Source organism: Pseudorca crassidens, chromosome 1, assembly GCF_039906515.1.
Source record: "Pseudorca crassidens isolate mPseCra1 chromosome 1, mPseCra1.hap1, whole genome shotgun sequence".
In the NCBI taxonomy this organism is placed as follows: domain Eukaryota; kingdom Metazoa; phylum Chordata; class Mammalia; order Artiodactyla; family Delphinidae; genus Pseudorca; species Pseudorca crassidens.
The window spans coordinates 27,793,586-27,820,534 of record NC_090296.1 but is presented as its reverse complement, the minus strand read 5'-3'; the positions used below and the strand labels follow the sequence as shown (position 1 = coordinate 27,820,534).

The 26,949-nt window shown below is 45.8% G+C and overlaps 1 protein-coding gene across 1 annotated transcript; it reads left to right on the top strand.

Annotated features, from left to right (window-relative positions):
* The first annotated feature begins 123 nt into the window (after positions 1 to 123).
* BATF (basic leucine zipper ATF-like transcription factor) lies at positions 124 to 21,451 on the top strand. Its single transcript, XM_067738451.1, has 3 exons — positions 124 to 559; positions 2,863 to 2,967; positions 20,919 to 21,451. The coding sequence occupies exons 1-3, from the start codon at positions 497 to 499 to the stop codon at positions 21,126 to 21,128; spliced, it is 378 nt and encodes a 125-aa protein (XP_067594552.1). The 5' UTR covers positions 124 to 496; the 3' UTR covers positions 21,129 to 21,451.
* The last annotated feature ends 5,498 nt before the right edge of the window (positions 21,452 to 26,949 follow it).

Genomic DNA, 26,949 nt, shown 5'->3' with positions numbered 1-26,949 from the left:
CAGAAGACAGACCTGCTAATTCTGGCTGGGGTTTTTCCCTCCCTCCGCTGTTTTTCTCTTTTATCTCCATCAATTGAAGAGAGCTGTTCTTTCAGACTGCCAAAAGGTATCTGGGGTTTTGTGTATTTTTTTTTTCTTTCTTTCACATAATTCTGTGGGTCTTTTCCCAGATATGTATTTTCTCTCAAGTTAACTTCTAACTTGTTTAAGTTTCCGCCCATGTGACTTCCAGCGCGAGTTACCAGAAACCACAAGAGAGAGAGAGAGAGGGCGCAAGCCCCAAAGCAAGCGACATGTCCCTGTGGGGAGCAGAGCCTCTGCACCCCAGAGTGAGGAGGCCGCTGGGGTCAGAGGTGGCTGCAAGGCGGGCTAGAGGAGGGCCCTGCGGAGGGGGGGTGGGCTGGTGGCCCGGGAGCAGTCAGGAAGGGAGGCCGGCTGGGGACAGGAGAACCCAGAGGCGCGAGGGGCTGCGTGGAGAGCCCGGAAGACTGCAGCCATGCCTCACAGCTCCGACAGCAGTGACTCCAGCTTCAGCCGCTCTCCGCCCCCCAGCAAACAGGTAGGGTCCTGCCTTCTCCTCCTCCTGCCTTCTGATTCTCCGGGGAAGGGCGGGGAGAGGGCCGGGCTGCCTGGGCCTGCCCCGGGAGCTGAGAGGCCAGGAGATGGCTGGTGGCAGGAGTTAGACTAAAGACACAGGATCTGCAGTGAGGCTGTGCATCTTGGCGGAGACCCTCGTCCTTCCACCCATCCTGCCAAATTATGTCCTCCTCATCCCCCGATGGTGCGCATCGCCTCCACCTCACCTGGGGTCCCACCCCATGAAGCTTTCGAGGAAGCCAAGAGGAGAATTAGCACCAAAGAACTCTGGTCTCTCAGAGGAAAGAGTCTACCTCTCTCCAAGGCAGCAAAATGAGAGGAGGAGTCTTAACGCGGGCTACGGGCACGCACACCCTGAATGCTAGATGGTTGCCCAGGAGACAGCCCGCAGGACAAGAGAGGAAAGGGATGGGGGTAAAGTAAAAGGCGGCAGAAGAGCAAGTTGAAAGGAGCAGGACCCCGTGCCAGCTCAGAGGATCTATCTTACCTCCTGGGCATGGCTACTGTTCCTAGCACGGGTGGCGGAGAGAGGGCTGGGGGAGGAAGGAAATGAATCAGGAGATGGTTCTGGGGACTCGGAGACATTCCTTAGTAGCTCAGCTCACCTCTGGGGAAACCAGAGAGATGAAGGTGGAGATTCTGGGAGCATTGGGAGTCTAGGTTGTGACTTCCACCTCAAAAGCTTTCAGCTTGAGGGTTGCCAAAAACAAGAAAACAAAAACGGGGCACCCTGGCTGCCTTTGCAGCTCCTGGGGCTTTCTCCTCACTACATCCCTCGACAGCCCTCTCGATAGGAAGCCCTCTTCCTTCTCATCTAATACATCAGTGGAGGACAATTCCTTATCCAACTTTGTGGTTTAAAAACTGCATTCTTTCATTAGCCTGGATATCCAAGAGGGCTTTCAAAATGCTGCAGACCAAATAACAGTATGTAAACATATACTAAAGCTTCTGTCATCAACATCTAACGGGAGAGCAGCAGGTAGGAAGGAGTCCTAGTGGAGACCTCTAGAGGACGAACAATCCAGTCCTCTGCTCAAGATGGTATCAGAGGGGTTCAGACTACCTGGAAGTTTGTACTCTTCTTAGGAAGGAAATTACTCATGGCTTTCCTGGTAACCTCGTTCCCCATCCCCCTTAGAGAAAGAGCACTTCCTTCCTATCTAACCAATTGCCCTCCGACTGCAATGGCCTGGAAGTATTGGGCACGTTGGTGAGACATATGCTTGGTGGGCAGAGTCTTGCCCGAGGAACTGTGTGCCTCTAGCCTGTGGGGTCGTGAGAGGGGACAGGGCCGAAGGTACAGAAGGGTTTCACTCAGATTCCCCCACCTACCCTGCAGCATCTGGGGGAAAGCCGGAGCTAACCTCTCTGCGCACGTAGAGCACATGCCCATCTGTGGGGTGCACTTAGAGAACACCCAAGGTTCCCTGTGTCCTCCTAAGCACCCATCCACTATCTGCCGCGGCCAGGAAATCTCCACCATTAAAACTGTTCTTGGTCTCCAGTCTGTACTAGGCATTGTGCTCAGGGCCATGGGGGATATCAAGGTCACTGAGCATAATGAAGGGAATGCAGGGGAAGAAGAGGCAGATCTGGGAGAGGGACCTCGGTCCACGGGCACAGCAGAAGACACAAGGGGTACAAACCAGGAGGGTAGTGGTGGCAGGGGCGGGGGTGGCTTGGACAGGCATCAGACTTAGCATTGGAAGATGTAACTCTCAGATTACTGTGAGCTCTTGGGCAAGCTCTTTGAGCCTCAGTTTCCCCCACGTATAAGATGGAAATAATCGTATCAACTTCACAGAATTGGGGAATTCAACAGGAGCACCTCTGAGAAAAGGCACTTGCACAGAAGCTAGCACATAGTAGGTACTTAACAGAGTTTTGGGGAAAAAAATAGCAAGAAGGTTCTAGGCCAAAAGTTAGAGGGTGAGGGTGGAGCAGACCTGAAGAGGAGAGGTGATAAAACACACTTCATCGCCTTAACCATCTTTTTCCAAATACGGCCCTATTGAGTTCTCAAGCTCTTTTGCCCTCTTCCTGTATCTTTTGGCCAAAGTTATAGAGACCTAAGAGAGTGTAACAGAGTGTGGAGAAAGGTTCCCTTTTGGGTTCAGCCTTTTGGTAAATAGGGGAGTGGACGGGCAAGTAAAGATGAAGAAATGGAAGGGTGGACAGCAGGATATCAAACACCATGAGAGCCTGCCTCCACTCAGAAGAGAGTGTTAGACTCCCCTAATTCTCATCATCTCTGCTTCCCAGGACTCATCTGATGATGTGAGAAAAGTTCAGAGAAGGGAGAAAAATCGCATTGCTGCCCAGAAGAGCAGGCAGAGGCAGACACAGAAAGCTGACACCCTCCATCTGGTGAGTGTTCAGACCTTTCTTCACCCTCTTGAGCCGTAGGCGTTGCTCCCCACCGCCTGTGGACTCCTGGACCATAGCTTTGAGTCTGCCTGCGTGGGGATGTGTATGTGGGGGAGTTGGTGGAGGGATGCAGGTGAGGCGGGGAGGGGAGGCTCTCCTGTGAGTGCATTGAGAAGATTCCGAAACAGGGGATGGGCCAGGAGGCTGAAAGAGAAATGAGTGCCAAGGGGGCACGAGGAGTAAAGGAGCTGAGTGTGGGCAGCCCAGAGGCTGGTGGAAGGCAGATCTACATGCTAAGAGATGGGGTAGCCTGAGACAGCTCCATCCCTCATGAACCCAGAGAGCAGAAGGCAGGACTGCCTTTGGGAGGAAGGTAGAAGGTGTAGAGGAGCCCATTGTCCCACAGTGCTGGGAACACATATAGTCCCATCCCCCGGGAGGCCAGTTGGGCAGCCACCCTGAGGTTTGCATTTGGGACAAGGAGGTCCACAGGGTGCTGCACCCCATACCTCTTTTCTGAACATTATTAAGGTTTGATTTCGAAATTTCTATTTTGATGATATCCCAAGGGGTCTGTGAAAGATACAGTTTCAGGTGCACGTATCTGGGATGGTCACCATCCTGGTTGAGTTGCCTCCAGTCTCACACTTTCTAGGGAAGCCCTGATCCCTGGCTTGAGCAGGCGCCTTGGGTGATCTGAACTGCATTTCTCCCAGCAGTCCAAGATCCTGGTCAGTGTTTCTAAATTCTGGCTGTGTGCTTCATAAAGCAAAGCTTCCTCCTCATCTCCCACACCTTACCACCTCTTTTCTCTTCGCTTTGCCCCTCAATTTGCTCCCTGTTCGACCAGCTCTTATTTCACTGGCTCCTTCCTCTTCCGTCCCTTCAGCCCTTCCTCTGACACCTCTGCCTTCTCGTCCCTCCTCCTGAGCCCTTCCCAAACCTCTGGCATCCCAGTAATTCATTCCAATGGTAAAAAGGGCAATTGACACCAAAAATGAATATGCTTATGGTTATTTGAAAGATTAGCCTGGTAATTGGCCAGTTAAAGAACAGTTGTTTTATTCCTGTCAAGAAAAAGTAAGATGTAGTTTTAGGTAAAAAGATGCTGCTTTTAGCCTTGTAAGGAAGCAGAGAGCAGGCTGCACCAAGATCTCTGATTGGATGCTCGTGTTTCATTTGAAATATATTCAACATGTCTTCCATTGCATACTAATGTAGTTTTATGTTCATGAATATTTGTTGAATTGAAAGAAAGAATGAATGAACACCAAGTCTGTTCTTCTCTTTGATGACTGTGATCAGTAGTCTAAATGTTAAGTTGGTGGTGGCCCTGCTTCTTATATGTTCTCCATGATTTCATTATGGCTTAGGGGCTCACAACACTCCAGTTTATTATTTTAAGCTTGAAAATCTAGGATCACTCACTTGTCTCCATCGCAGTCTGATTCTAATTCAATATTCTTTGGAGCAAGCAAATGAACAAATAAATAGAAATTAGTAAGGATAAAACCTACCTTTTTGTAGAAGTAGACAATGTCCCAAGACTGGAAATATGTTACAAGCTTTATAAGTTTGTAATATTAAAAAATAAAAAACGCTGGAAACTAAGTAAAGCTCAGCAGTGCCACAGTCATAAGGACATGGTTTGAATCCCAGCTCTGCCAGTTTTTATCCGTATGACCCACCTTAGACCTTAGAGATGTTCTTAACCTCCCTTAGACTCAGTTTTCTTATTAGGAAAATGGGACAGTAACTACCTACCTCATAGAGATAGTGCATATAAAGAGGTCAAGCGTCAGTCACTGACATATCGTAAATATTCAAAAGTTTTGAGGATAATAAAAGTAATATTAATAATAGTTATTATTAGAAGAAACGATAATCACAACTAAGATTTTATGTATATGAATTTATACTAATATATAAATCACAGGATCTCAGGGCTGAAAGATTTCTTAAAGGCTGGAAAGTTCAGACACACGTTTGATGCTTGAGGCTCTCTACAACACCCTCCGGAAATGGTTCCCAGTGTATTGGTCACTTCTAATGATAGAGAGCTCCCTGCCTCCTAACACGAGCAGAGGAGTCTTCCTTATCTCGAGCTGCGCCACTGTCTCCCTGGAAATTCAACCCCCTGGTCTTCCTTCAACCCCTTGGGGACGTATCAGTGAGGGTGACATGTATGTTTCTTTGCTGTGGCAAGGTTTTCAACACTAACTAATCTGTCTCTCTTTGCAAGACAAGAGTTAGAACCAGAAGATTTAGCCCATCTGATTATACTAGGCATGGCTCTATTGGGATAATCTCTGGGGGTTGGGGGTCCCTGGAGCCCCCAGTCATGTAGTCACCGCATCCACACTCAAACCCCCAGCCTCAGTCTCTAGAATGTTCTCATCTTTCCCACACCTGGACACAAACTCCTCCCCACTCCTTTCTTTTGAGCACCCCGGCACTCATCTTCAATTTTTGCCCAGTGAGTAGGACACCTCAGAGTTTACACAGCAAGCCTGAGGGTTGCAACCAATGCGATTTATGTTTCTTGACTTTGGGTGGAAGCTTTTGGCAGCAACAGGTAAATCTGCCACCATCAAACAGAGGGTTTGGCTGTGATCTGAAATGTTCATTTCCTCTCAGACAATCATCACCCATCTTCTGCATCCATTATCCTCTTAATTATGTTTGTGATTCAGGTAGAAAACCTTCTACTTTACCACCAGCATTCTTAAGGTTGGGTGCTTGGTTTGCCCTTCACTCCTTTCTGTGCTTGTCTCCACATGCTGAGGCTCTGGAACCATTCTCTGGCCCTCAGACATAGCCATAGGACTCATCTACAAGATGTTAAAGACCAGGGTTTAGAAATTGCTGAGCGTACAGTACCAAGTTTGTATTAGTGTGCTAGCCTCATATATGCTGGGATAAACATTGATTTCTCGGTTTCAACTTCGTCACTGTTCTCTCTCTTAAAATACCAAAAGAATTATCCTGTTTCTCTAGTGAGAGTGTGGGATACCTATTATTTAACGTTTTCAGTATCTATCCTATAAGTGGTTTACACCGAAACACTGTATATTGATTGCTTTTGAAATAGCAGAGTAGGGAAGTTGCTGCTTTCAGCAATGTGTTTAACCTCATGCCAATGTTATAACATCTCTGGCCTTGACTATCCCTCACATAAACCGAATCAGGTGCTTCTTTTCATACTTGTGATTATCAACAAGGTCCACATTCCGTGGGGTTTTTTTGCTTTGTTTTTGTCTTTTTTGTCTGCACCTCATGGCGTGCGGGATCTTAGTTCCTGGACCAGGGATCGAACCCATGACCCCTGCAGTGGAAATGAGGAGTCCTAACCATTGGACCACCAGGAATTCTCCCACATTCTGTTTTAATTCTCTTTTGGTTGGTGTCTCAAACAGCACTCATCGCACTCAGTTCCTTTTCTCTCGCAGTCAACTATAGAGTCCATTAGGCATAGTAAAGACATTGATTAAAAGGAGAAGGTCATATCTTGACCCGTTCACTTTCAAAAGATATTAGTAGCTAATAAGTGTATCCAAGATAGTCAGCTGAAAAACTAAGAAAAATAATAGGAATCCAGTCAGCTTTCAAAGTTAACACAAAAAGTAATAACTTTTCCTAGGCAAATTAGATTACAAAATTTAATAGGAAGAAAGATTCTGTTTATAATACCAAGAACAGCAAATGGAAGGAAGGACTAAATTTAACAAAAAATATGCAGGGTTTAATTTTTTAAACTTCAAAATTATTCTAAGTGATTAAAAAAACACTCAAATAAATGGAAAGATATACCTTATGTAAAGATAGCAATTTTCCTTAAGTTAATTTAGAAATTGAATTAATTTAATATGATCTTAATAAACTAGGATTTTCTGGGTATTGGAGGAAAACGAAATTAGCTATTCTAAGTACCTGGAGAAAAATAACCATGTGAGAGTTTCCAGGAAAATTCTAAAGAAGGAGGGTGATTAGAGACGATTAGCTGAATAAGATATTAAAGTGAATTACAAATATAGATTTCAAAGCAGTGTGGAAAAGACAAAACATTGGACAGAATAGAACACAGAAATAGACCCCCAAGCAAGCTCAAATTTAAGACCCCAATACATATGTCAGTTCCTAAGACACAAGTACAGATGCAAAATGTCTAGGATGGCATTTCAAACCAGAGAGAGAAAGATGAATTATTCAATAAATAGTGTAGGGACTAAATAAATAGGGACAACTGGCTAGTCATTTGAAGAAAAAAAAAAAAGGTAGAGTTTTCATTTCTTATACAACACACACATAGATTAAATGTGGGAAAAAATTAAAGAAATTTGAAAAAATTAGCATTAAAATATTTATCTTGGAATGAAGTCTTTTCCGGATAAAATGCAAAACCCTGAAGCCATAAAGGGAAAGATTGATATACATTACCTTTATACATGAAAAGTGAAAGTGTCTATACAGCTCAAAGTACCTAATATGCAAAATCAAAGGCAAGTGAAGACTGGGAAAAATACCTGCAACACAAATGACCAAAAAAGGGCATATTTGCTTAATATATGAGAGCTCTTATGAATAAGAAAGTGCTCAACAACCCAAAAGAAAAAATGAGCGATAATTAGGAATAGGCAATTTACAGAAAGAGAGAAATAAATGGCAAATAAATATGGAAAAGGTGCTAGACCTTACTTAGTTAGGGAAATGACAAAGCAACAGTTAGATCCCCTGCCAGATTGGCAAAGACAAAAAATGTTGCTAATACACCATGTTGCCAAGGTGATGGATAAGCAGGTACCACCACACACTACTAGAAGTCTAAGTGCGTACAGTTCCGTTAGAGGGCAATTTGACCATGTCCATCCAAATTACAAGTGCACATACACTGTAACTCGGCAATTTTACATCTAGGTGTCTGTTTAGAAACATACCCACAGATTGCACAATTATGTACATGTAAAGATAACCATTGCTGCATTGTTTTTCATAGCAAAGACTGGAAACTAGCTAAATATTCATCAGTAAGGGACTCAAATAAACTATCGTTTGTTCATTCAGTGGATACCACGAAGGTGTTAAAATAACGAGTTATATACAGATGTGCTAATCTGAAAAGATTATCTATATACTCTTAAGTGAAAAAGTATGAGTATGGTATATAGTTGTCTCCCATGCATATTTTTAATAAAAAGAAAAACATATGTGCATATGTGTATAAACTTTAAAATTTTCAAATAGGTTTCCCCCCAAAATTGCTAACGATATATATTTCTGAAAAGTAGGACAAAAGGTCTAAAGCAGGAGAGAGATACTTTGCATTTTTTTTTACCTTTTTATATAGTTTGGATGTTTTTATCATGTGCTTTTATTTTTATAATGTAGATATTTAAATTCCCAATATCGATCATTATTACATATGCATTAGGATGATTTCTTTTCTAATTTGATTTCAAACATTGAATAGTCTTCCATTGTGACATTTTATCCCTTGAACATCCTACATAAATATCTCAGTCCTTTGGGACAACCAACTGTCAGCTGGGATTTGTAATGAGTAATCCTAAGGTCTCCAGCGCTAGTAAGAGATGACAGACCAGTTTCATTTGTGTGGTTATCCTGGTAATTGTAGGATATCTCTGGTGCCTTGGAGCAGGAAGTGTTTTGAGTCTGTATCCCAGGTTAGCAGGAGAGTTGAGATCAGTTGAGAAACTTTGTTCATGAAAAGGCTAAAAGTAGAGGGGGTGGTGGGCAGACAGCAATATTAGCCGAGAGCTGTGATGTTGACAAGTCAGACCTGGCCTTGAGGGTGGAACTGGAATAAAAGTACAGTAACAGGGCCAAATCTGGAGCTGGAACTTCAGGTACTTAGATGGGGGTAGGACAGGTGCTTGCCTGGGGCTGGCTCCTGAAGGAGTTTCACATTAGTTTAAAATAAGAAAAAGATTTACAGGTTCCAGGGTAGATCTTTAATGCCATATGTAACAAACATCATGAGTGTAAATTATGCCTGAAATTAAGTTGTTGCTGTGAGAAATAAGGTATTTACAATTGGAGGGAAACTGAGTAATGGAGGAAACGAAGCTCAGCAAAGATATTAACTTCCTGGGCCTTCTTAGAAAGAGACACTGTTGTTCTTGGTTTTCTGGGAAGGCCTGGGAGAGAAGCCTGTTCATGGTCCTTTTTCATTCCGTCAGTTTTTTTCTCTCTCTGGGAGACCATGCCATAAGATTTATTCGCATAGAGAAATCACAGGTAAAATAAAATAAAATAAAACAAAACAAAAAGCTAGAAAGTATGTTTTAGCTAGTTCCACCCTAAAGAAGTTCAGTGTAAAATCAGTGAACTTTCTGTGGAAAAGAGCCATTTCTCTTGGGCCTCTATTGCTATGAACTTCTTTTTATTAAAAACATATTAATTGTATTAGGTTAAGTAAGTTGTCTGAGGTCATACATCTTGTAACTAGGTCTGTCTGACTGAAGAGCCCATCTTCCTAACCACTAGGCAACACAGCCTCTTCCTTTGGACTCGCATGAAGATGTATTCATCTTCCCTAACTGATCCTCCTTGAATCTCTTCCTGAATTTTTTTCTCTTGTTCTTTAAGCAACATCCTCCAAAGTTGACACTCTTCCTCCTCCATCATTAGGCCTAGTCGAGAAATTAATGATGTCTCTAAGCAATAGATTGATATAGCCATTGAGACCATTTTTAAATAAAGCTGTGTAGCAATAACTATTAACATCTTGCTCTTTGGTGCAGCAATTCCACTTACAGGAATTTGAAGAAACGATGCACAAAGATGCTCAATTCATCATTATTTGTGAACAGTAAACACTTTATCAATACTATAAAATTGGACATATACCCAACTACTGGAGATTAAGTATATTACGACACATTCATATGCTAGAATTTTATGCTGGCAATAAAAATGACTAAGTGGATCTGTATTTATCAACAGAGAAAGATGTCAATTACATAGCACTGAGAGAAAAAGCAAGTGACAAAGAGTATGCAGAGTATAATTCCATTGATGTAAAATTTGTGGTTTGGAGGGCATGTTTGCATGCATAAAGAGATGTCTGGAAGAATATTCTCCAAAATGATAATAATGGTTATTTCTGAGTGGTTGAATTTTGAATAGCTCACCTTATTCCTGGTACTTTTCTGTAATTCTTTTTATTATGATGAATGTATACCATTTAAAAAATCAGAATAAAAAATTAGACTATTCTCATTTGGGAAGGAAAAACACACTAAGGAATTCACCAGCCCTAACTGCTTGTCCTACTGACAATGGGTCAGTATGGTTATGGTCGGGAGGCATGTTTGAAAGGAGGCCAGCTTCTCACCAGTCTTGGCATTATAAGGAATTTCTGTCTAATGCGATTACATGTCCCAGGTCAGAAATTGACGACACCCATTCAGCTGAAGTCTTCATGAAGCTGTTCTCAGCAGCTACCAGACTACTTTCTCTTGGAAAGGATGAGGGAGTCTCTCTAAACCCCAAGCTGCTCTGTAGGACTAGGTCTGGCCCTCTGAGTCCTAAGGGGTTCCATAGATTGATTCCACAGGACAAAGTCCCCTTCAGATTGTGGGGTATCTGTAGAGAAGCCTGCCATGGGTTCACATGGTAGCTTGTGGAGGGAATAACAAAAACTATAGTCATACACCATTCTTGATGGAATCACAGAATTAAAAGGAAACTCAGAGATACTCTAGGTCACCCTGCTGTGTTACCAGTGAGGACACTGATATCTTCCTTAAGGACACCCAAGAACCCAAACCTCTTGCCTTCCCACCTCTTGCTTTTGTTTTTGTGCCACTTTGCTGAACAGGACTTTGCTCGGCAGATGGTGTTGCCCTCACATGTCCTTTTGCAAAGGGTGAGCCAAGAAGTAGGCCATTAACTAGGACACGTAAACGGCCTAGGCACTCTTCAGCAACAAAACCCAAGCACGCAGCAAGAGACGAAAAAGGCAGAGAGTCCCAGGCTGAGAGGGGCTAAGTTTAAATGTTCCTTTATTTAAAAAAGGTCTTAAAGTTGTAATCCAAAATCAAAAGGACAATGACGTATTGGGGGAAATATTTGTGTCAAATTAAATAATTTCAGATTTAATATTTTCTTTTTTAAAGAATTTTTTTTGATGTGGACCATTTTTAAAGTCTTTATTGAATTCGTTACAGTATTGCTTCTGTTTTATGGTTTGGTTTTTTGGCCGTGAGGCATGTGGGATCTTAGCTCCCCGACCAGGGATTGAACTTGCTCCCCCTCACACTGGAAGACGAAGTCTTAACCACCGGACCTCCAGGGAAGTCCCCTTGATTTAATATTTATACTATAGAAAGAACATTCTTTTTAAGAAAAACATCAAGACTCCAATAGATAAGTGGGCAAAGGCTATGAACAGAAAGCTTACGTAACATTTTTTCCTACCAAAATGAAAATAACCCAATTTTCTATTCTGATTGTGCAAACAATATACACTATGGATTTCTCAACCTCAGCAATATTGACACTCTGAGTTGGACAACTCTTTGCTGTGTATGTGGGAGGGGGTTGGCCCCCTGCACTGTAAAATGTAAAATCTACCCACTAGATGCCAGTAGCACGACCTCACCCCTCTAGTTGTGAAAATCAAAAATATTTCTAAATCTTCCCAAATGTTCCCTTGGGGGGCAAAATTGTCCTTGGTTGAGAATGCTGTACTAGCGAATAGACATGCAGAAATCTTATTCTTGGTAATTGATAACTTGTAACATTAAAATGAAATTAAGAAACCTTCAAGAAGTTAGTTGGCAAAATAAATTATTTAAAATTACGACACCTAAATCCCAACGAAGTTGTAGTAAAATTAATATATACATTCACTGTCGATGACACTGTATATATTACATAACCCTTTTACAGCAATACTTACATGAACTGGAAGATGTTCACTGCAGCATTATTTATAATAGCAACCAAAATGTCCAATATTAGAAAGCCATGTTAAGTAAATTGTGGATCATCTATTTGTTGACGTCACCATTAAAAGAATAATTATGGTGATTTTTTAAGTATGACAAAATTATGACAAAAAGGAAAATACAAATTGTATATGTACTCTGAGATTTTATAAAAATAAGTATCCATGTTCGTTAAAAAGGACAAGATGGCAACATATACAAATGAAAAGAGTCACGTTTAGAGGACTGTGATCATGGGTGGGTATACTTTTTAAAAAATGTCTTTAGTTATACTGTATATTTTTTATTTAAAGACATAAAAAAAAGATCAAATAGAGCGCTGAGTGAATTCTGGTAGAAATCGAGGATGAGAACAGAGAGGGTATCATTGAGTTAGAATTTGGGGGGCAGGCTTTGGTAGGAGATCTTATCATTTATCATCCAAATAGGAACACTTATGAGTGAAAAGAGGCACTAGTAGAAATTACACTAGGAGGGTAGCTATGAACTGGGACTGTCCCTGTAAACATCTGGTCACGCTGGACTTAGGGGAACCAAGGAGGGTGACCTAAAGCTCTTAGGAAAATTCAAGAGTAGTAATAAATTTTAGAGCCAAGCAGAGGGGACTAGATTCCTGGTACCAAAATGCAATTTCCTGCACTAGATAACTCTGTAACTAACATATTTTCCAGGTACTCAGCTGGCACAAGACTATGCCTTATAGCTAAGAGTTTGGGGAGGTCCAGAAAATGACAAAAGCAAAGGCCATACTCCTAGTACTAGAGCTCACGTCAGCAGAAATAATTCATTCTGCTGTACAAGTATATGTGAAATGCCTCCTACGGGCATTTTTTCTAGGCGCTGAGAATTCAGCTGGGACAAGACACACTAAGTCCCTGATTTCAGGGACCTTACGTTCAACCAGAAGTCAGACTGGAAAATCAACTGACCAATCGTTATTTATTGTTTCACTAATCACACAAAGGGAAGAGGGCTTTGAAGAAAACCAAATAGTGCAATATTGACAGAGACTTAGGGACAGGGATGGGGACAGTGATCAAGGAAGGTCTTTCTGAGGCCCTGACATTTGAGATCAAATACGAGTCAAGAGAAGGAGCCTGGGAAGATCTGGGGAAAGGATGTTCTCTTGCAGAGACTTCAGGTCAAACTGTGAGGGGCCTGTCAGGGTCAGAAAGATGCCTTGTGGGGCCTGGGACTGTGAAAGCATGAGGAGGAACTCAGGAACAAAGGCCACTGTGCTGCAGGGAGCAGGAACCAGATTGGGGGTGGGGGGTGGGGGGAGGGTCAACAGAATGAATTCAGATTCAGTGGGGACAGAGTGGGGGCAGATATATCTGAAGCTAAATTCTGATCTACAAAATGGGAAGCAATTACACCTCACTGGGCTGTTTGAGAGTTTGTTCTCTGAACAAATGTAAAAACAAAGCAATAGTGCATTTTTTGTCTGTTTTGCATTGGAGAGAAGACTTTATTTGCTTAATGCAGAGAGGCTGGCATTTTCCTATAAATCAATCAGGTAAAGATATCAGATGTATTATCATATATGAAAACATATGCCCTACTTTCCAGTTATTTATATGAACTTTAAGAACACAAAGGGACTTCCCTGGCTGTCCAGTGGTTAGCCCTCCGTGCTTCTACCGCAGGGGACACAGGTTCGATCCCTGGTCGGGGAACTAAGATCCTACATGCCAAAAAAAAAAAGAACGCTAACGGTTTCACTGGCTGGGCTTTTCACCACCACTGGTCAAGTCTCCTTTGCTTGGTATGGTTCAGACAGGTCAAGTTCAAGCCAGGGAAACTGTATGCAGGGTTCTCACAGTGGTGTGATTCTGCTGTCCCCACTCCATAGCTTCAGTTTGGGGAACAAAAGCAGGGGTTTGACTGGGCCTTTTTTAAGAAAATGAATACCTTACACTCACTCGTAACTATCCTAGAGTTAAAAGTAGAAGCTATAAAAATACTTAAATGCTTGGTTAAGCACTCCCTGGGGAATTTCATGGACATCACAAACAGCAGACCCTTCAAATGTAGGTCTCAGATTTTAGTAAATTATTATAGACTCCAAGTAGGCAATCAAGCAACATGATTTTACTGAACACCTACTATGTGCCAGGCACAGTCCCAGTCACTGAGGACAAAACAGTGAAGACAAGGATAGCTCCCGTCCTCATGGAGCTCAACAATCTAAAGGACAACTAATTTGATAAAGTTATCATTAATGAGATTCCAATAAGTGCCTTACCTCTCACCTTTCTGTAAGAATGAACTATCCTGGGCTACTTGAAATTTTCACCAAATGTGATTCTTTGCCTTGAACAGTCATTAATTTTTTTTTTTTTTTTTTGCGGTACTAGGGCCTCTCACTGCTGTGGCCTCTCCCGTTGTGGAGCACAGGCTCCGGACGCGCAGGCTCAGCGGCCACGGCTCACGGGCCCAGCCGCTCCGTGGCACATGGGATCTTCCCGCACCGGGGCACGAACCCGTGTCCCCTGCATCGGCAGGTGGACTCTCAACCACTGTGCCACCAGGGAAACCCAGTCATTTACTTTTAGAAAAAATTTTTGACTTAGAAATGTCCTCCTCCTTCTTTAAAGTTCTTTATATTATAGTTATATTATTCATACTATGTTATACAATAAAATTATTTAATAAAATAAAAATATATAAATATATAACATATGATATAATAAATTTAACAAAATCAAACATTGTATATATTTATATTGTTATATTATTTTAAAGAGGAATCCACTATGAACATAATTGTCAAGTCGTTCCTCATTAAGCTCACCTGGGAAGTGTTTTTTTAATCTTGATGCCTGAGACCCAGTCTGGAACAATTAAATTGGAACCTGTCAGGGGTGAAATCGAGGAATTAAGATTTTTTTTTTTTTTTTTGGTGGTACGCGGGCCTCTCACTGTTGTGACCTCTCCCGTTGCGGAGCACAGGCTCCGGACGCGCAGGCTCAGCGGCCACGGCTCACAGGCCCAGCTGCTCCACGGCACGTGGGATCTTCCCGGACCAGGGCACGAACCCGTGTCCCCTGCATCAGCAGATGGACTCTCAACCACTGCGCCACCAGGGAAGCTCCAGGAATTAAGATTTTTTTATAGCTCTTCAGGCAACTGCAGTGTACAGCCAGGGTTGAGAATCAGGGAGCAGTGACATTTGAAGCCTGTCAGGTGCGTGTGGTGGAATGTGTGCAGTGAATTTGGGGCAATTTTGTGGGTATATACCCAGACAGTCTGTCTCAGAGGCCCGGCAGCTTAAAACAAAACAATTCAAACCTTGATGTTGATGGCAATGATTAGTTGTTTGTTTTTCAAAATTGGACTTGCTAGTGATAACCTTTCTAACTTGAGGTATCAGTCAGGATTGCATTCTGCTATGAGTTATAGAAAAACTATCAAACAGAGGCATCAACAAGTCACCATTTGTATTTTATATTTTTCTCATATACTAAGAAGTTCAGAAGTAGACAGTCCAGGGATAGTGCAAGGATGTCGTCAAAGAACCAAGCTCCTTCTTTCTCTCTGCACAGCCATCCTCAGTATGTGGATGAGTTTTCATCCTCAGGGCTGCAAAATGGCTGCTGAACCTCCAGGCATCAATCCGTGTCCAGGGAGGGTAGCCTTTGTCTGGTGAAGCTCTACCTTTTTCCCTGAGGAGAGAAGCTCGTCCCCTCTCTTCCTACCCCCTACCCCCTCCCCATTTCTGCTTATGTCTTATTGGTCAGACTCTGTCGCATGGTCATACTTACCTGCAGGGGAAGCTGGGTAATTGAGGAATTCTTTTCCCAGCCTCTCTAGAGGAAAGCAGGGGGAAGGAGTTTGGAACAGATATTGAGTGAGCCAACCTATAGTGTTTCTCACACACGAGGTCAATGAAATCATAGCCCTGAAAGCCAAAGAACAGGAGAGAGGAACCCAGGCAGGGGCCTGAGGGGCATGGCTGACGTGGCTAAACATCAGTGGATGATGAGGTGCTGACGGCCCTGGAGCTTCAGCTTTAAGGTATGAAAGTGAAGATTTCTCCAGAATTATTCAGTGCAAAGACCTGTGGTTTAGTGATTCCTCTTCTCTTCTCATCTGGTGAGGAACAGGAGTTGGAGTTAATTTCCCCAGGATTCAGGGGAAAGGTAGGCATAGATCCCACTATGGCTTGGGATGTGCCCTACCTCTCAGTTCACAGACTCCTCCAGGAAACCTGGGCTCCACCCTATGTCTGCATGGGGGACAGGGGTCCGAAACTGCTGGAGACTGAACAAAGAACTGGGTGTGAGGGACATGAGCTTGACACACTACTCTCGCATTGAAGTGTGGGTGGGAGCTGAAAGGTCACCTTGCCAATAAATGACTGCATGTTCTGTTGAGGAGGAAACACACAGGGACTATTTTCACCCTTCTGGAAAGTGTGATTAGAAAATTCAAGGAGAAGGTCAAGGCACAAACCAGAACTGGCAGGAAGGAGGACCAAGCCCTGCTCAGAAGGCCTGGAGAGGCCCTGCCAGAGCCTTGGGTCAGGGCCTGTCCTCAGCCTTGGTCCCAACTGGCTTCCCTGTGGGTAAGGGACCCACCTGGGGATTCCCCATCATTCAAGCGCTCTACAGTGACCCGTTACTTGGCCCCTCCACTAGGGAATTTCCCAGAATGTTCCCACACCCCCAGAAGCCTCCTCCTTAGCCACCCCCAAGCTGCTTGTGGTTCCTGGTAGGGGTGGCATCAAGTAACCTCACAGGTGAGTGTGAACTGTGAACATTAGCAACTCAATTTGCACGAGGCGGGAAAAGAGGGAAGATGAAATTGGAAAGTCAACCAGGCTGAGGCCTCACAGGAGATAATTACCAGATATCATAAGATTTAAACAGACTTCAAAGGCAAGAGAGCATGGTGGGCACAGACTCTGAAGCCAGACTGTCTCAGTTCAAGCACTGGTGCTGCAACTGACAAGCTGTGTGACCTTGAACAAGTTACTCAACTTCTCTGTACCTTAGGTTTTCCTCTTCTGTAAAATGTGGCTAATAATATTATCTACCACATAGGATTGTTGCAAAGATTAAATATAATGATAATTGTAATTATGTAATTGGGCACATGGTAGCACCCAATAAATGTTAGTTATTATTAAATCAAACTGGATTATTCTTTTAAAATTTTGGTTTCTACTAATCTTTCTCATATAAATTGAGTCTATGTACTCTGCTCCCAACACACCTACCCCTTCCCAACAGTTAGAGGCTCTGGTTGGCTAATATACACAGGTAGTCAGTTTAAAATCTGAAATATTTGAGTTGCAGAGGGCTTGGAGATCTTCTAATCCTGTGGTTTTCAACATTCACTGCACATTAGAATCCCCTGGGGAGCCCTTAACAGCCCAATGCCCAGGTGCACCCAGACGGATTAAATCAGAATCAGGCATCAATACTGTTAAAACTTTCCAGGGATCCCACTGATCCCAGCGTGTGACCAAGGCTGAGAATCATTGTGTTGGTCCAGTCTTCCTGTTTTAAAGTGAGGCAACTGGGGCTCAGAGTGGGAAAGGGAGTCACCGAGGGTCACCCAGCCAGGACAAGGACCAGGACCCCCGTCCACAGTTAACTGATGGAGCCCACCATTGTCACATATTTCGGACCTCACTGTGCATCTGGGGAAGGTCTGGCCTCGAGTTAACCCTCTCACAGAGTAGCAGGACAGGAGATTCCCTCCCAACTCAGGTCAGGAGGCGATGATCAGCTCTGTGATTGGAAGAGTGTAACCAACTCAGGGTTCTTGTACTGTGTTTAAGGATCACCCAAAGCAAGACCCAGTTTTCTCTTGGAAGGCTACTGATCTTAGTGACCTTCAGAGACCCTAAGTCACGAAGTCTCTCAGGAGAAGCCATGGGTGTGTTAAAAGGAGCCTAGGGCTGAGGATGGGGAAGCCCTGAGCCCAGCCCTGCTCTGCACCTACATGGTTATGGGGCTTTGGATCAATCACTCAGAGTTTCTGGCCCTCTGAGAAAGTCAGTGTCTTGAGGTGAATCTATAGCCCTTTGCCCTAGCAGCTGCTGCCACCAACCTGTAATAATTCTGGGGGGTGTGCGCAATAGGTTTGTCCCAGGGTCTCAGTTGGCCTCATCTGTAAAGTAGGGATAGTAGCAGCTGGCCTTGCATAGCCACCTCAGAGGGTTACTGTGAGGAGCCTGAAGTGCCTGAATGAATTCCAAAAAGTAAAAAGCAGGTTACTTGGAAGCCCAAGGGCAGGCTCACCCCTCCCCCATCACAGGAGAAGACATGCATGTTAGAAGCCAAAATTTACTTTCTAAACATTACTTTCCTTTTCCCCTTGAGTTCTTGGTTTCCAGCCCCCACTGGGAATTCAGGGGGAAATTAGAGGGGTGTGATCATGGTACCTCTGGGTCAAGAGCTGCTCCCATGGCCACCTTTGCCATCTGTCCCCGTGTGAGAGCCCCTTCCACAGCATGACGGCCCCAGGGAGGGTCAGAGTGGACCAAGCAGTGGCAGGTGGGGATGTGGAGGGATGAAAACCCCAGATCAGCCACTTCCTTCTGCGAGCGAAGTCAAACTCTTCCTCTGCTAAGTGTCTGGCTGGCGGCAGGTCCCCTGGGCTGGCAGTACTGCTTTCTCTGGGGCCCTGGCGGGAAGCAGTCTTGCTTCCCAAGGTAAAGACAAGTTTCTTGTCACAGTTGGTTATTTTCTACTTAGAGGCGGTGGCGGTTATGAATGCTCTCCTAGCGCTCTGGGATCTCCCAGGAGGGCGGGGAGAGGGAGAGGAGAAAGCCAGAGCTCAGCAGGGCTCGCTGAGGGAGGAAGAGCCCGCTGTCACTTCCCGAAAGCTGGGCCGGCCTCTAGGCGGAGAGAAGGTCAGAGCGATTGGTCCCTGCGGCCCGCCTACCCCACCCCTCCCTTCTGCCTCGGGGTTTGCCCAGGCTCTTTGGAGCACAGAACTTACAGTAAATGTTGTCACCAGTGGAAACTCTCAGAGGGGGTGAGGAAAAGGGCTAGAGGAAGGGGCCAGGACTCCCGGCCCCCAGTTCCCGTCTTACCAACACCCCCCCGGTCTCATGTGTTGCTTTATCTTACCTTTTGGTAAAGAGGGGATGCCCTCTCTCTGGGATGTGCCCGGAAACAACCAAATGGTAAGATGAATGAGCCGGTCACACCCCGCAGAAGCGGCAGCCCACGTCCCTGACTCTATCATCACGGCTGTTGGTATCCCAACTCCCCCACCCCATTTTAGAGATGGGGGTTTTCTCTGTACTGACCTAGGCACATTTTCTAGCTCAGTGCCACATACAGGAAATGCCAGGCTGAGGCTGAGCACGCTCACATTTGTTCTGTACAAACGGATGGAATCTGGCTTGATGGATAAGGCCACATTCTCCTCTACCACTTAAAAAGAACCCCCAGGTGCATGGGTTAGGGCAATTGGCAGTGTAACTAGCTCTCATTAACCTGTAGCTCATGCTCCTGATGGATTATCTAAGGCAAAATTTAAATGTCAAGTTATCTCACATCTGCTCATTCCCCACTGTAATTCTGAGTCAACTTCTGGTCCAGCCGTTGATGTCATCAGGCAGCCAATCAACAAACACTTGAGTTCATACTCTAGGCCAGGCACTTAATAAGTGCTTGAATAATTAAAATAAATTTATTACCATATTTAACATTAATATCTATTGTTTTCAAACTTGCCTGATCATCAGAATAATCTGGGGCACTTGTTAAAACTTCAGATTCCCAGAATTCACAGAAAATCCCAAACCCACTGAGTTCAAATCTTTAGATTTGAGGAAGGGCCTGGAACTATATTTTTGTCAGGCCCTCAGATTAATTCTAATGATACAGCAAGTTTGGAAAATACTAACCTAAGTGAAACAGAACTAGAAAAATAAGATCTGGACTCCAAATATTAGGTCGCTTTTTGAACTGAAATGTAATTTATTTGCATCTCCAGTGCTATTTTTCCTTCCTCTGTGGGTACCAATGATTAGCCCAGAAGGTCTATTTGAGTCAAGGAATGTGAACCTTAAAATCACATTGGAAATGAAATTCCCCTGGGTTTTCTGAAGGTGGGATCGTTTTCCAGTAAATGCTAATTACCAGGGTGTCATTGTTGATTAATTAATGATGTGATCAGTAATTAGCACTCTTTACCCTGAGTTTTTCTGATTAGCATGTTATCTGATGGTTCCCTTAAGCAACAGGGGAAAGGTGTTTCTGGAAAAAAGGAAGCACAGGTGCTTGGGACACACCCAGAGTACCACAGAACAAGCTGCTGGAAGAGCAGAATGGCGTGGAATCGAACGCTGTGCTGGAGTTTGACTATTTACTATTTAGAAATACCCTAAACATTCTAGAATCTGGGTGAAGTAGACAATTAACCGTGGACTCCATTTGTAAGACTAAATGCAAATGGTAACGTTAGGAGAAGACACCGTATAACATAGAGAGGAAAAGACTGAAATTAGTTTAAGACGGTCTCACAAACTCTTTTTGATTTTTGCTGGGCTCTAGCCTCCCAGCCGGTTTCCCTCGACATATACTTGCCGCTCTCAACCCTCATACACACTCACAGAGATCTATGCATGTACACCTGCACACAAAGGAGCACACATGCAAATTCACGCATGCCTTCACACACACGTCTCTCTTAGTTGGGACCATATGAAACCGCCATTCTTATAGGTCAAAACAGACAAGTAGCAATTTCATATGGTTCAAGCTAAAAGCTATGCATATACATGCACAAATATACGTGTGCTCTAGATGCACCCATCCACACACAGGACACATACAAATATATATGCACACGTGCACACTCGCATGTGCAGAAAAAATCACCGATGCCCTTCTCCATGGCTGTGCTAGTGAAAATCTAACGCAGACTCCCGCTTCACAACGCCCCCCTGCCCCGCCCCCGCAATCTTGCAGAGCGCTGACATTAACCTGCAACGCCCATCCTTTCCGCTCGCAGGAGAGTGAAGACCTGGAGAAACAGAATGCAGCGCTGCGGAAGGAGATCAAACAGCTCACGGAGGAGGTGAAGTACTTCACGTCGGTGCTGAGCAGCCACGAGCCCCTGTGCTCGGTGCTGGCGCCCGGCGCGCCCTCGCCCCCCGAGGTGGTGTACAGCGCCCACGCCTTCCACCAGCCTCACGTCAGCTCCCCGCGCTTCCAGCCCTGAGCTCCCCGAGGGCGGGAGAGAGCGGAGCCCCCAGCCCCGGCTGCTCCCAGGCCTCGGGAGGGGCACGCAGACTGTGGCCAGCGGCCCTCGTCCCTCAGCGCCCTCTCTCGACCCGGAGACCCGGAGGCGGAGGCCTGGACCGGGATGGAACACAGGACGCAGCTGCTGGACGTGTGAACGGCCTCCCGAAGCGTGGCCAACCGCCCGGCAGCGTGGGCTGGACCTTCACGTGGGTGGGAGGCCGGATCCAGAGCTATGTCAAGCATAACGCCCAAGTCCCATGGCACAGAGGGAGGAGGGGTAGGGAAGGGTTATTTTTCTAAATAAATGTCTTAAAAGAAACCAGTCTGGCCAGGGCTTGAAACCTTAAGTTCTGTGGGGTTGGGGTCGTTATTGGTTCTTGGCCTCAGGAGCCCTTAAAGCTCCGGAGATTCAGCTAATATTGCTTCTTTTCCACGGCTTGTTAATCTACTTGGGAAGCTGGGTTTTCTCAAAGAATCTTCAATTCTCCTTCTAGGCATCTTCTTGATTTTCCTCCCCAAAGCATCTCACTGTGACCTCTCACTTTCCATTCCTCATTGCATCATGCTTTCTAGATTGTCTAGACGTTTCTAGGGTCCTTCTTTAGACAAGAGAAGGACCAGAGCCAGATGCTGTGGAGTGGGATGGTCATTCGAGTTGGTACTCTCATCTCCCACGACTACACTGACTCAGCCCCGGCCAGACGGCCAGCGCTGGAGGATGCTGCGTGCCAGGCCCCACGCGAGGAACTCCAGCACCTCACGTGAAGGCGAGGCTTTCCTCATGCTCTCGTGGGGCAACATGTGGTTCAGAGACACAGGCGCTGCGTGTCCTGCTGAGGACTCCACCTCCCCTGGGAAGCTGTGATAAAGCACACACGACTTTGCCGTCTCCACAGGCTGCCATTCTGAGCACGGTCTGAGGGCAGCAGTGGCTCAGATAACACAGGGCTATCTTCAGGGCATCAAATCCACAAGTGCTGGCAGAGCTGAAACCAGTGTGCTCTGCTTCCCCTGCTCTGATGTCCAACTGCTCCTCAGAAATCCCCAGGCTAAGTGCCCGCTGGCCTTACCCACACCACTCCCCAAGAGCCGTGGCAGGGCCTTCCCACACACATGGCCCCTGCAGAGCCAGCTGGGGCCCAAAGCGACAGGGATCGCCATGGAAGGTGTCGGATGCAGCCCCTTCAGCAGCCTTCAGTGGGACTACCACTGCCTGCGGACCCCCTGCTGGTGGCCGTCTTGCTGAGCACAGGAGAAAGAGAGGAACAGGCCGGCTCCGCTGTGCCGGCACCTCCTCAGCCTGCCCACCAACAGCTCTGGTTGGCTTGAGGCAAGGTTTCAGCTCTAGACCTCCCCTGCCCAGTGTCTCCTAACCCCTGGGATTATGCCGATGTTGTGCTAGTGTGATTACTAAACTCTGCAGAGGCCTGGAAAAGCTGTGTCCTAGCACGTGGGCATCTGACTTCCTTGCAGCCTAACTATGGGAGGAGTCCAGCCCACGAGCCTCTGAAGGCACACTGCCATCGTTGGGCTGCCCACCCCCGAAGCCAGTGCCTGTGGATGCCCAGAGTACGGGAAGTGGGCTCAGAGCCCTGTGGGAGACAGGCCAGAAGACCTTCCCCAAGGATCAGCATCGCTTCCAGTGCAGAATCCTGCATTTTAACCTTTCGTCTCCCAACAAAACTTGGTAAATGAGGCTCCCCTTCCTGTGCACGGACTCGGTGTAGACTTGGGTGTGTGATGAGGGGCTACAGCAAGGAGGTTCTCTCTCATCAGTTTCCTTAGGGCTTGGTTCCTGGTAGCTGATGCTCAGGGTAGCTCCTTCCCCCCCCCGTTGTGACAGGCAAAGCAAAGAAGCCTATGGTCACTTCAGATGTGGCCTGCGTTGAATAGAATTCATTTTTCTTTCTTAGTCTTAGGAAGCGGAACTTTCCAGCTAGTTCTACCTGCACCAGGCCTCTCATGGGCCTCCTTCCAATCAGAGATGTTTCTCCCCCCACCCTGCTCTAGTGCTGTGATTTCCCCCCAGAAACCCCCGCAGAAGGCACATGACCAGTACTGAGCATCTTCAGATGACATTCAGAGCCAGAACCAGAAATGCAGAGCTCACATGTGCGGCTCGCATCTCTCGGAAGGACTTCTCTTCCCCTTTCATTCTCTACTTTCTAATGACCTGGGGCAGTTCCACTTCTCCTTTCTGATCAGTCTGACAGAGGCTATAGAAGTCTAGGGTGAGCGCCAAAGCTGACTTCGTTGCCACGCAGGGAAATTGGAGGGGCAGCTGCAGATAGGTGTGAACTTCCAGAACCTTGACCACGGATGTCGCACCATCCAGGTTCTGTCCCAGCCTCCTACCCATGACAGGGATAGTTCCCTCAGGCTGGTGGACCAGTGACACACAAATGCCTTCAGGGCCCAGGCAGGGACTGTAAATACATGAAACTCACCGGGAGCAGGACAGTTGGGAGTGGCAGGGAGTGTGGCAAACCGAGGAGTGAGTGCTTACCTGCCTAAAGCAGACAGCCGCCCCTCGGTTCTATCCCCTGCTGCCGTGGGCAGCACAGGAAGCACAGGGAGAAATGGCCCCCAGACTGCAGCCTATTCTCTTCTCATCTCTCCTCTGGCTTCTCCTCAGCGGCCTCACGTGCATGTTGGTGGACATACCAGCTTACAAAACTGGTCCATCCACACTCCTCCCCCACAGCACCATCCCTGGGCCACCCCGTCAGGCCCAGGGGTGCACCTACCAGTGTCTGACCTACTCTGGCAAAGAGTTATCCAGGGAAGAGGACTACAGCTGCTGGAAGCCAGCTCAGGGGCACGGACAGGGGATTCCGATCTGCTGGGTATATGGAGCTTAGTCTAAAGAGAACAGAGGGCTCTGGGTAGGCATGTCCCCTTGGTCCTCAGCACTACTGGCCCCATGAGAAGGGTGTCGCAGGGGGAGGGGAGTCCCTGTAATGTGGGGAGTCCAGAGCAGGGGCCTCTTTTGCTCGGGTCTGAGGGTGGCCCTGCAGAGGTCTGCCAGTTTGTCACTCTGATCTAGGTTAACGATGTCTCCGTGGAAAGCCCAGGTGAGGGGAAGGCTCTGTGCAGCAAGAAATGGGCACATCGCTATCTATCAGTTTGATATGGGGGTTCCTGGGGAATGTTTGTTTCCCCACCTGCCGTCTCACTGTTTATCTCCTACTCTCAGTGTTCTTCCCCAAGTTAGTGTCAAAACAAATGACAGGAAAGCCAGAATTTTTGTCTTCAGGTTGAGAAGTATGGGTAGGGAGAGAAAGGGAGGCAAATTCAACTCAAAGGTCATGGGGTTGCCATCTGCTGGACCCAGACTTCCCAGCAGTGTTTATTCATACCGCCAGCCAATGTCCCAGCTGCAGCTATGGCTTCACAGTGAAGGAGCAGAGCCAGCTGGGGACCCCACTTCTCTTCAGGACAGACAGGCCGGCTCAATGTGCTGCCCTGGCCTCCTTCTCCCTCACAGGATGCAGTGCCCCCAAGCTGCTCAGGAATTCCAAGGGGGGAAATGGATAGTCAGGTGAACTAAGACCAACACTAAGGTGAGAAAGATTGAATCATCTTTATCTCTGGCAGAGGGGATTGGCATTTTATGAGGTACCTAAGGAGAGTAGTGCCTGGCCCAAAGGAACAATGCCTAATGGGGCATTTTAGTCTCGGCGGCCAGCGTGTATGTGATGGAATTCTTGCCATGTGGATGACAGGCTACCGCACTGGCCTTGTGTGGGTACCAGGCGACTGGGGGCTGGGGGCTGGAGAGGAATATAGACGTATCCCTCCTGAAAATCTTGTTTCTCAACTGCTTGATGTGTGATTTGAGTTAATCAACTTCCAGGAAGATGGAATAAAAACTTGATCCTGGTTTAAACAATCTACCAGCAGGCAGAGATAAAGAGCCCCCTCTTAGAGGAGAAATTTACAGAGGCAAATTTCATTGCTGCTTAGGAAGTTTGTCTGCCTCCTTCTGGAAGATTCCTGATGAGAGGTCAAGGTTAGGAGCAGTGGCAGAGACCGACAGTTGACCTCTCAATGCCATTCTCCCCTTTTCCCTTACTGCAGAACCCTCATTTTGTCTAGGAAGGCAGTGTGCCCAGCTAACAAGATTACATTTCCCAGACTCTCTTGCAACTAGGGATGGCCATGTGATGCAGGCCAATGAGATATAAGCAGAAATTGTTGGGTAGGGCTTATGGGAAAGCTCTTTAAAAGGTGGGGCCATCTCGGGACTTCCCTGGTGGTCCAGTGGCTAAAACTCCATGCTCCCAATGCAGGGGTCCCAGGTTTGATCCCTGATCAGGGAACTAGATCCCACATGCATGCCGCAGCTAAGAGTTCCCAAGCTGCAACGAAGATCCTGCATGTCGCAACTAAGACCTGGCACAGCCTAAATAAATAAATAAATATTAAGTAAAAAAAAGGTGGGGCCATCTCAATTGGCACATGCCTTTCTCCTTTCTGGAAGGCGGGTGCAATGTAGGAGGTGGAGCAACCATTTTAGGACCATGAGACAAGCATGTATACAAAGGAGGAAAAGAGATTCCAGATCCCTGGTAATACTGAAGAAATGTGATGATACAAACTCTGGAAGGCCTGTCTCTGGGTTTCTTTTAATTGAAAGTGGATAAGAGTTTATTTGGTTAAGCCACTATGCATAGCAGTATTAAATGCCGCTTACCTTAGTCTGTCTAATGCAGGAGCCAAGAGAAGCAAACAACCAAACAAGGAATTTAAACCATTACCCCAAGTCAGTGGTGCTCAACTCAGGGTGATTTTGTCCCTCGAGGGATATTGGGCAATGTCTGGAAACATTTTTGGTTGTTACAACTTGGGAGACAAGTGTTACTGGCATCTAGTGGGTAGAGGACAGGGATACTGCTAAACATTCTACAATGCACAGGACAGATGCCACAACAAAGACTTATCCAGTCCCAAGTGTCAGTAGAGCCAAGGTTGAGAAACCCCACAGCTAGGGAATTCCCCGGCGGTCTAGTGCTTTGGACTCGGCACTTTCACTGCCGAGAGCACGGGTTCAATCCCTGGTCGGGGAACTAAGATCCCACAAGCCTCACAGCGTGGCCAAAAAAAAAAAAAAAAAGAGAGAAACCCTGCAGCTAGCACTGTGCTTCCAGAGCACTAGACCTTAGCCTACTAACCTGCCCTGGCACCCTTGTCCATCCCTCTTCTCTTGGAAGCAGACCCTGTATCCTGGCCAGGCTGAAAAATTCATGTCCCTGACCATATCTTGCATTTTCCTTTCGCTAAGCCTTTGCTCATGTGCTGTTTCCTTTGCCTAGAATCCCTCTATCATCTCTTCAGTCAGTCTTTAAGTGAGTCTTCATTTTTAATAAGATTCCCTGTTGTTTCCCATATAAGTAGCATGAGGTGAATCTGATCGAAATGGCATGAGATGCATGACTTTACTGTGCCACCTTAGTTTTTTGAAATTCTACCTGTTTTTCAAAGTTCAACTCGATCACCACAGGGCCTGCCGGGAATGCAAGATGATTTTAAATGATACTCGGATAAAACTTATTTACTTTAGTCAGTATATATATTTTTTCCAATAAGGTTAGAGGTTTTCCATTTCTTATAATGATATACATCTTCCTTTACAAATAAATTTACTTTCATAATAAAGTGAAATGATTTAAAGAAACATGCTAAAAACTACAGTCGATTAGGAAACATCACTTGTTAATGTACACAGTATGTAAATATTTGCTCTGTTTTCTATGTTGTTGCTTTTTAATGTGCATTGAAGACAAGGACGAAAGGGG

Excerpts from the sequence above, each read along its gene's own strand:
- BATF (XM_067738451.1), top strand. The coding sequence starts at position 497 with ATGCCTCACAGCTCCGACAGCAGTGACTCCAGCTTCAGCCGCTCTCCG. Across the intron at positions 560-2,862 it reads CTCCGCCCCCCAGCAAACAG|GACTCATCTGATGATGTGAG; the intron begins GTAGGGTCCTGC and ends TCTGCTTCCCAG. Across the intron at positions 2,968-20,918 it reads AAGCTGACACCCTCCATCTG|GAGAGTGAAGACCTGGAGAA; the intron begins GTGAGTGTTCAG and ends TTCCGCTCGCAG.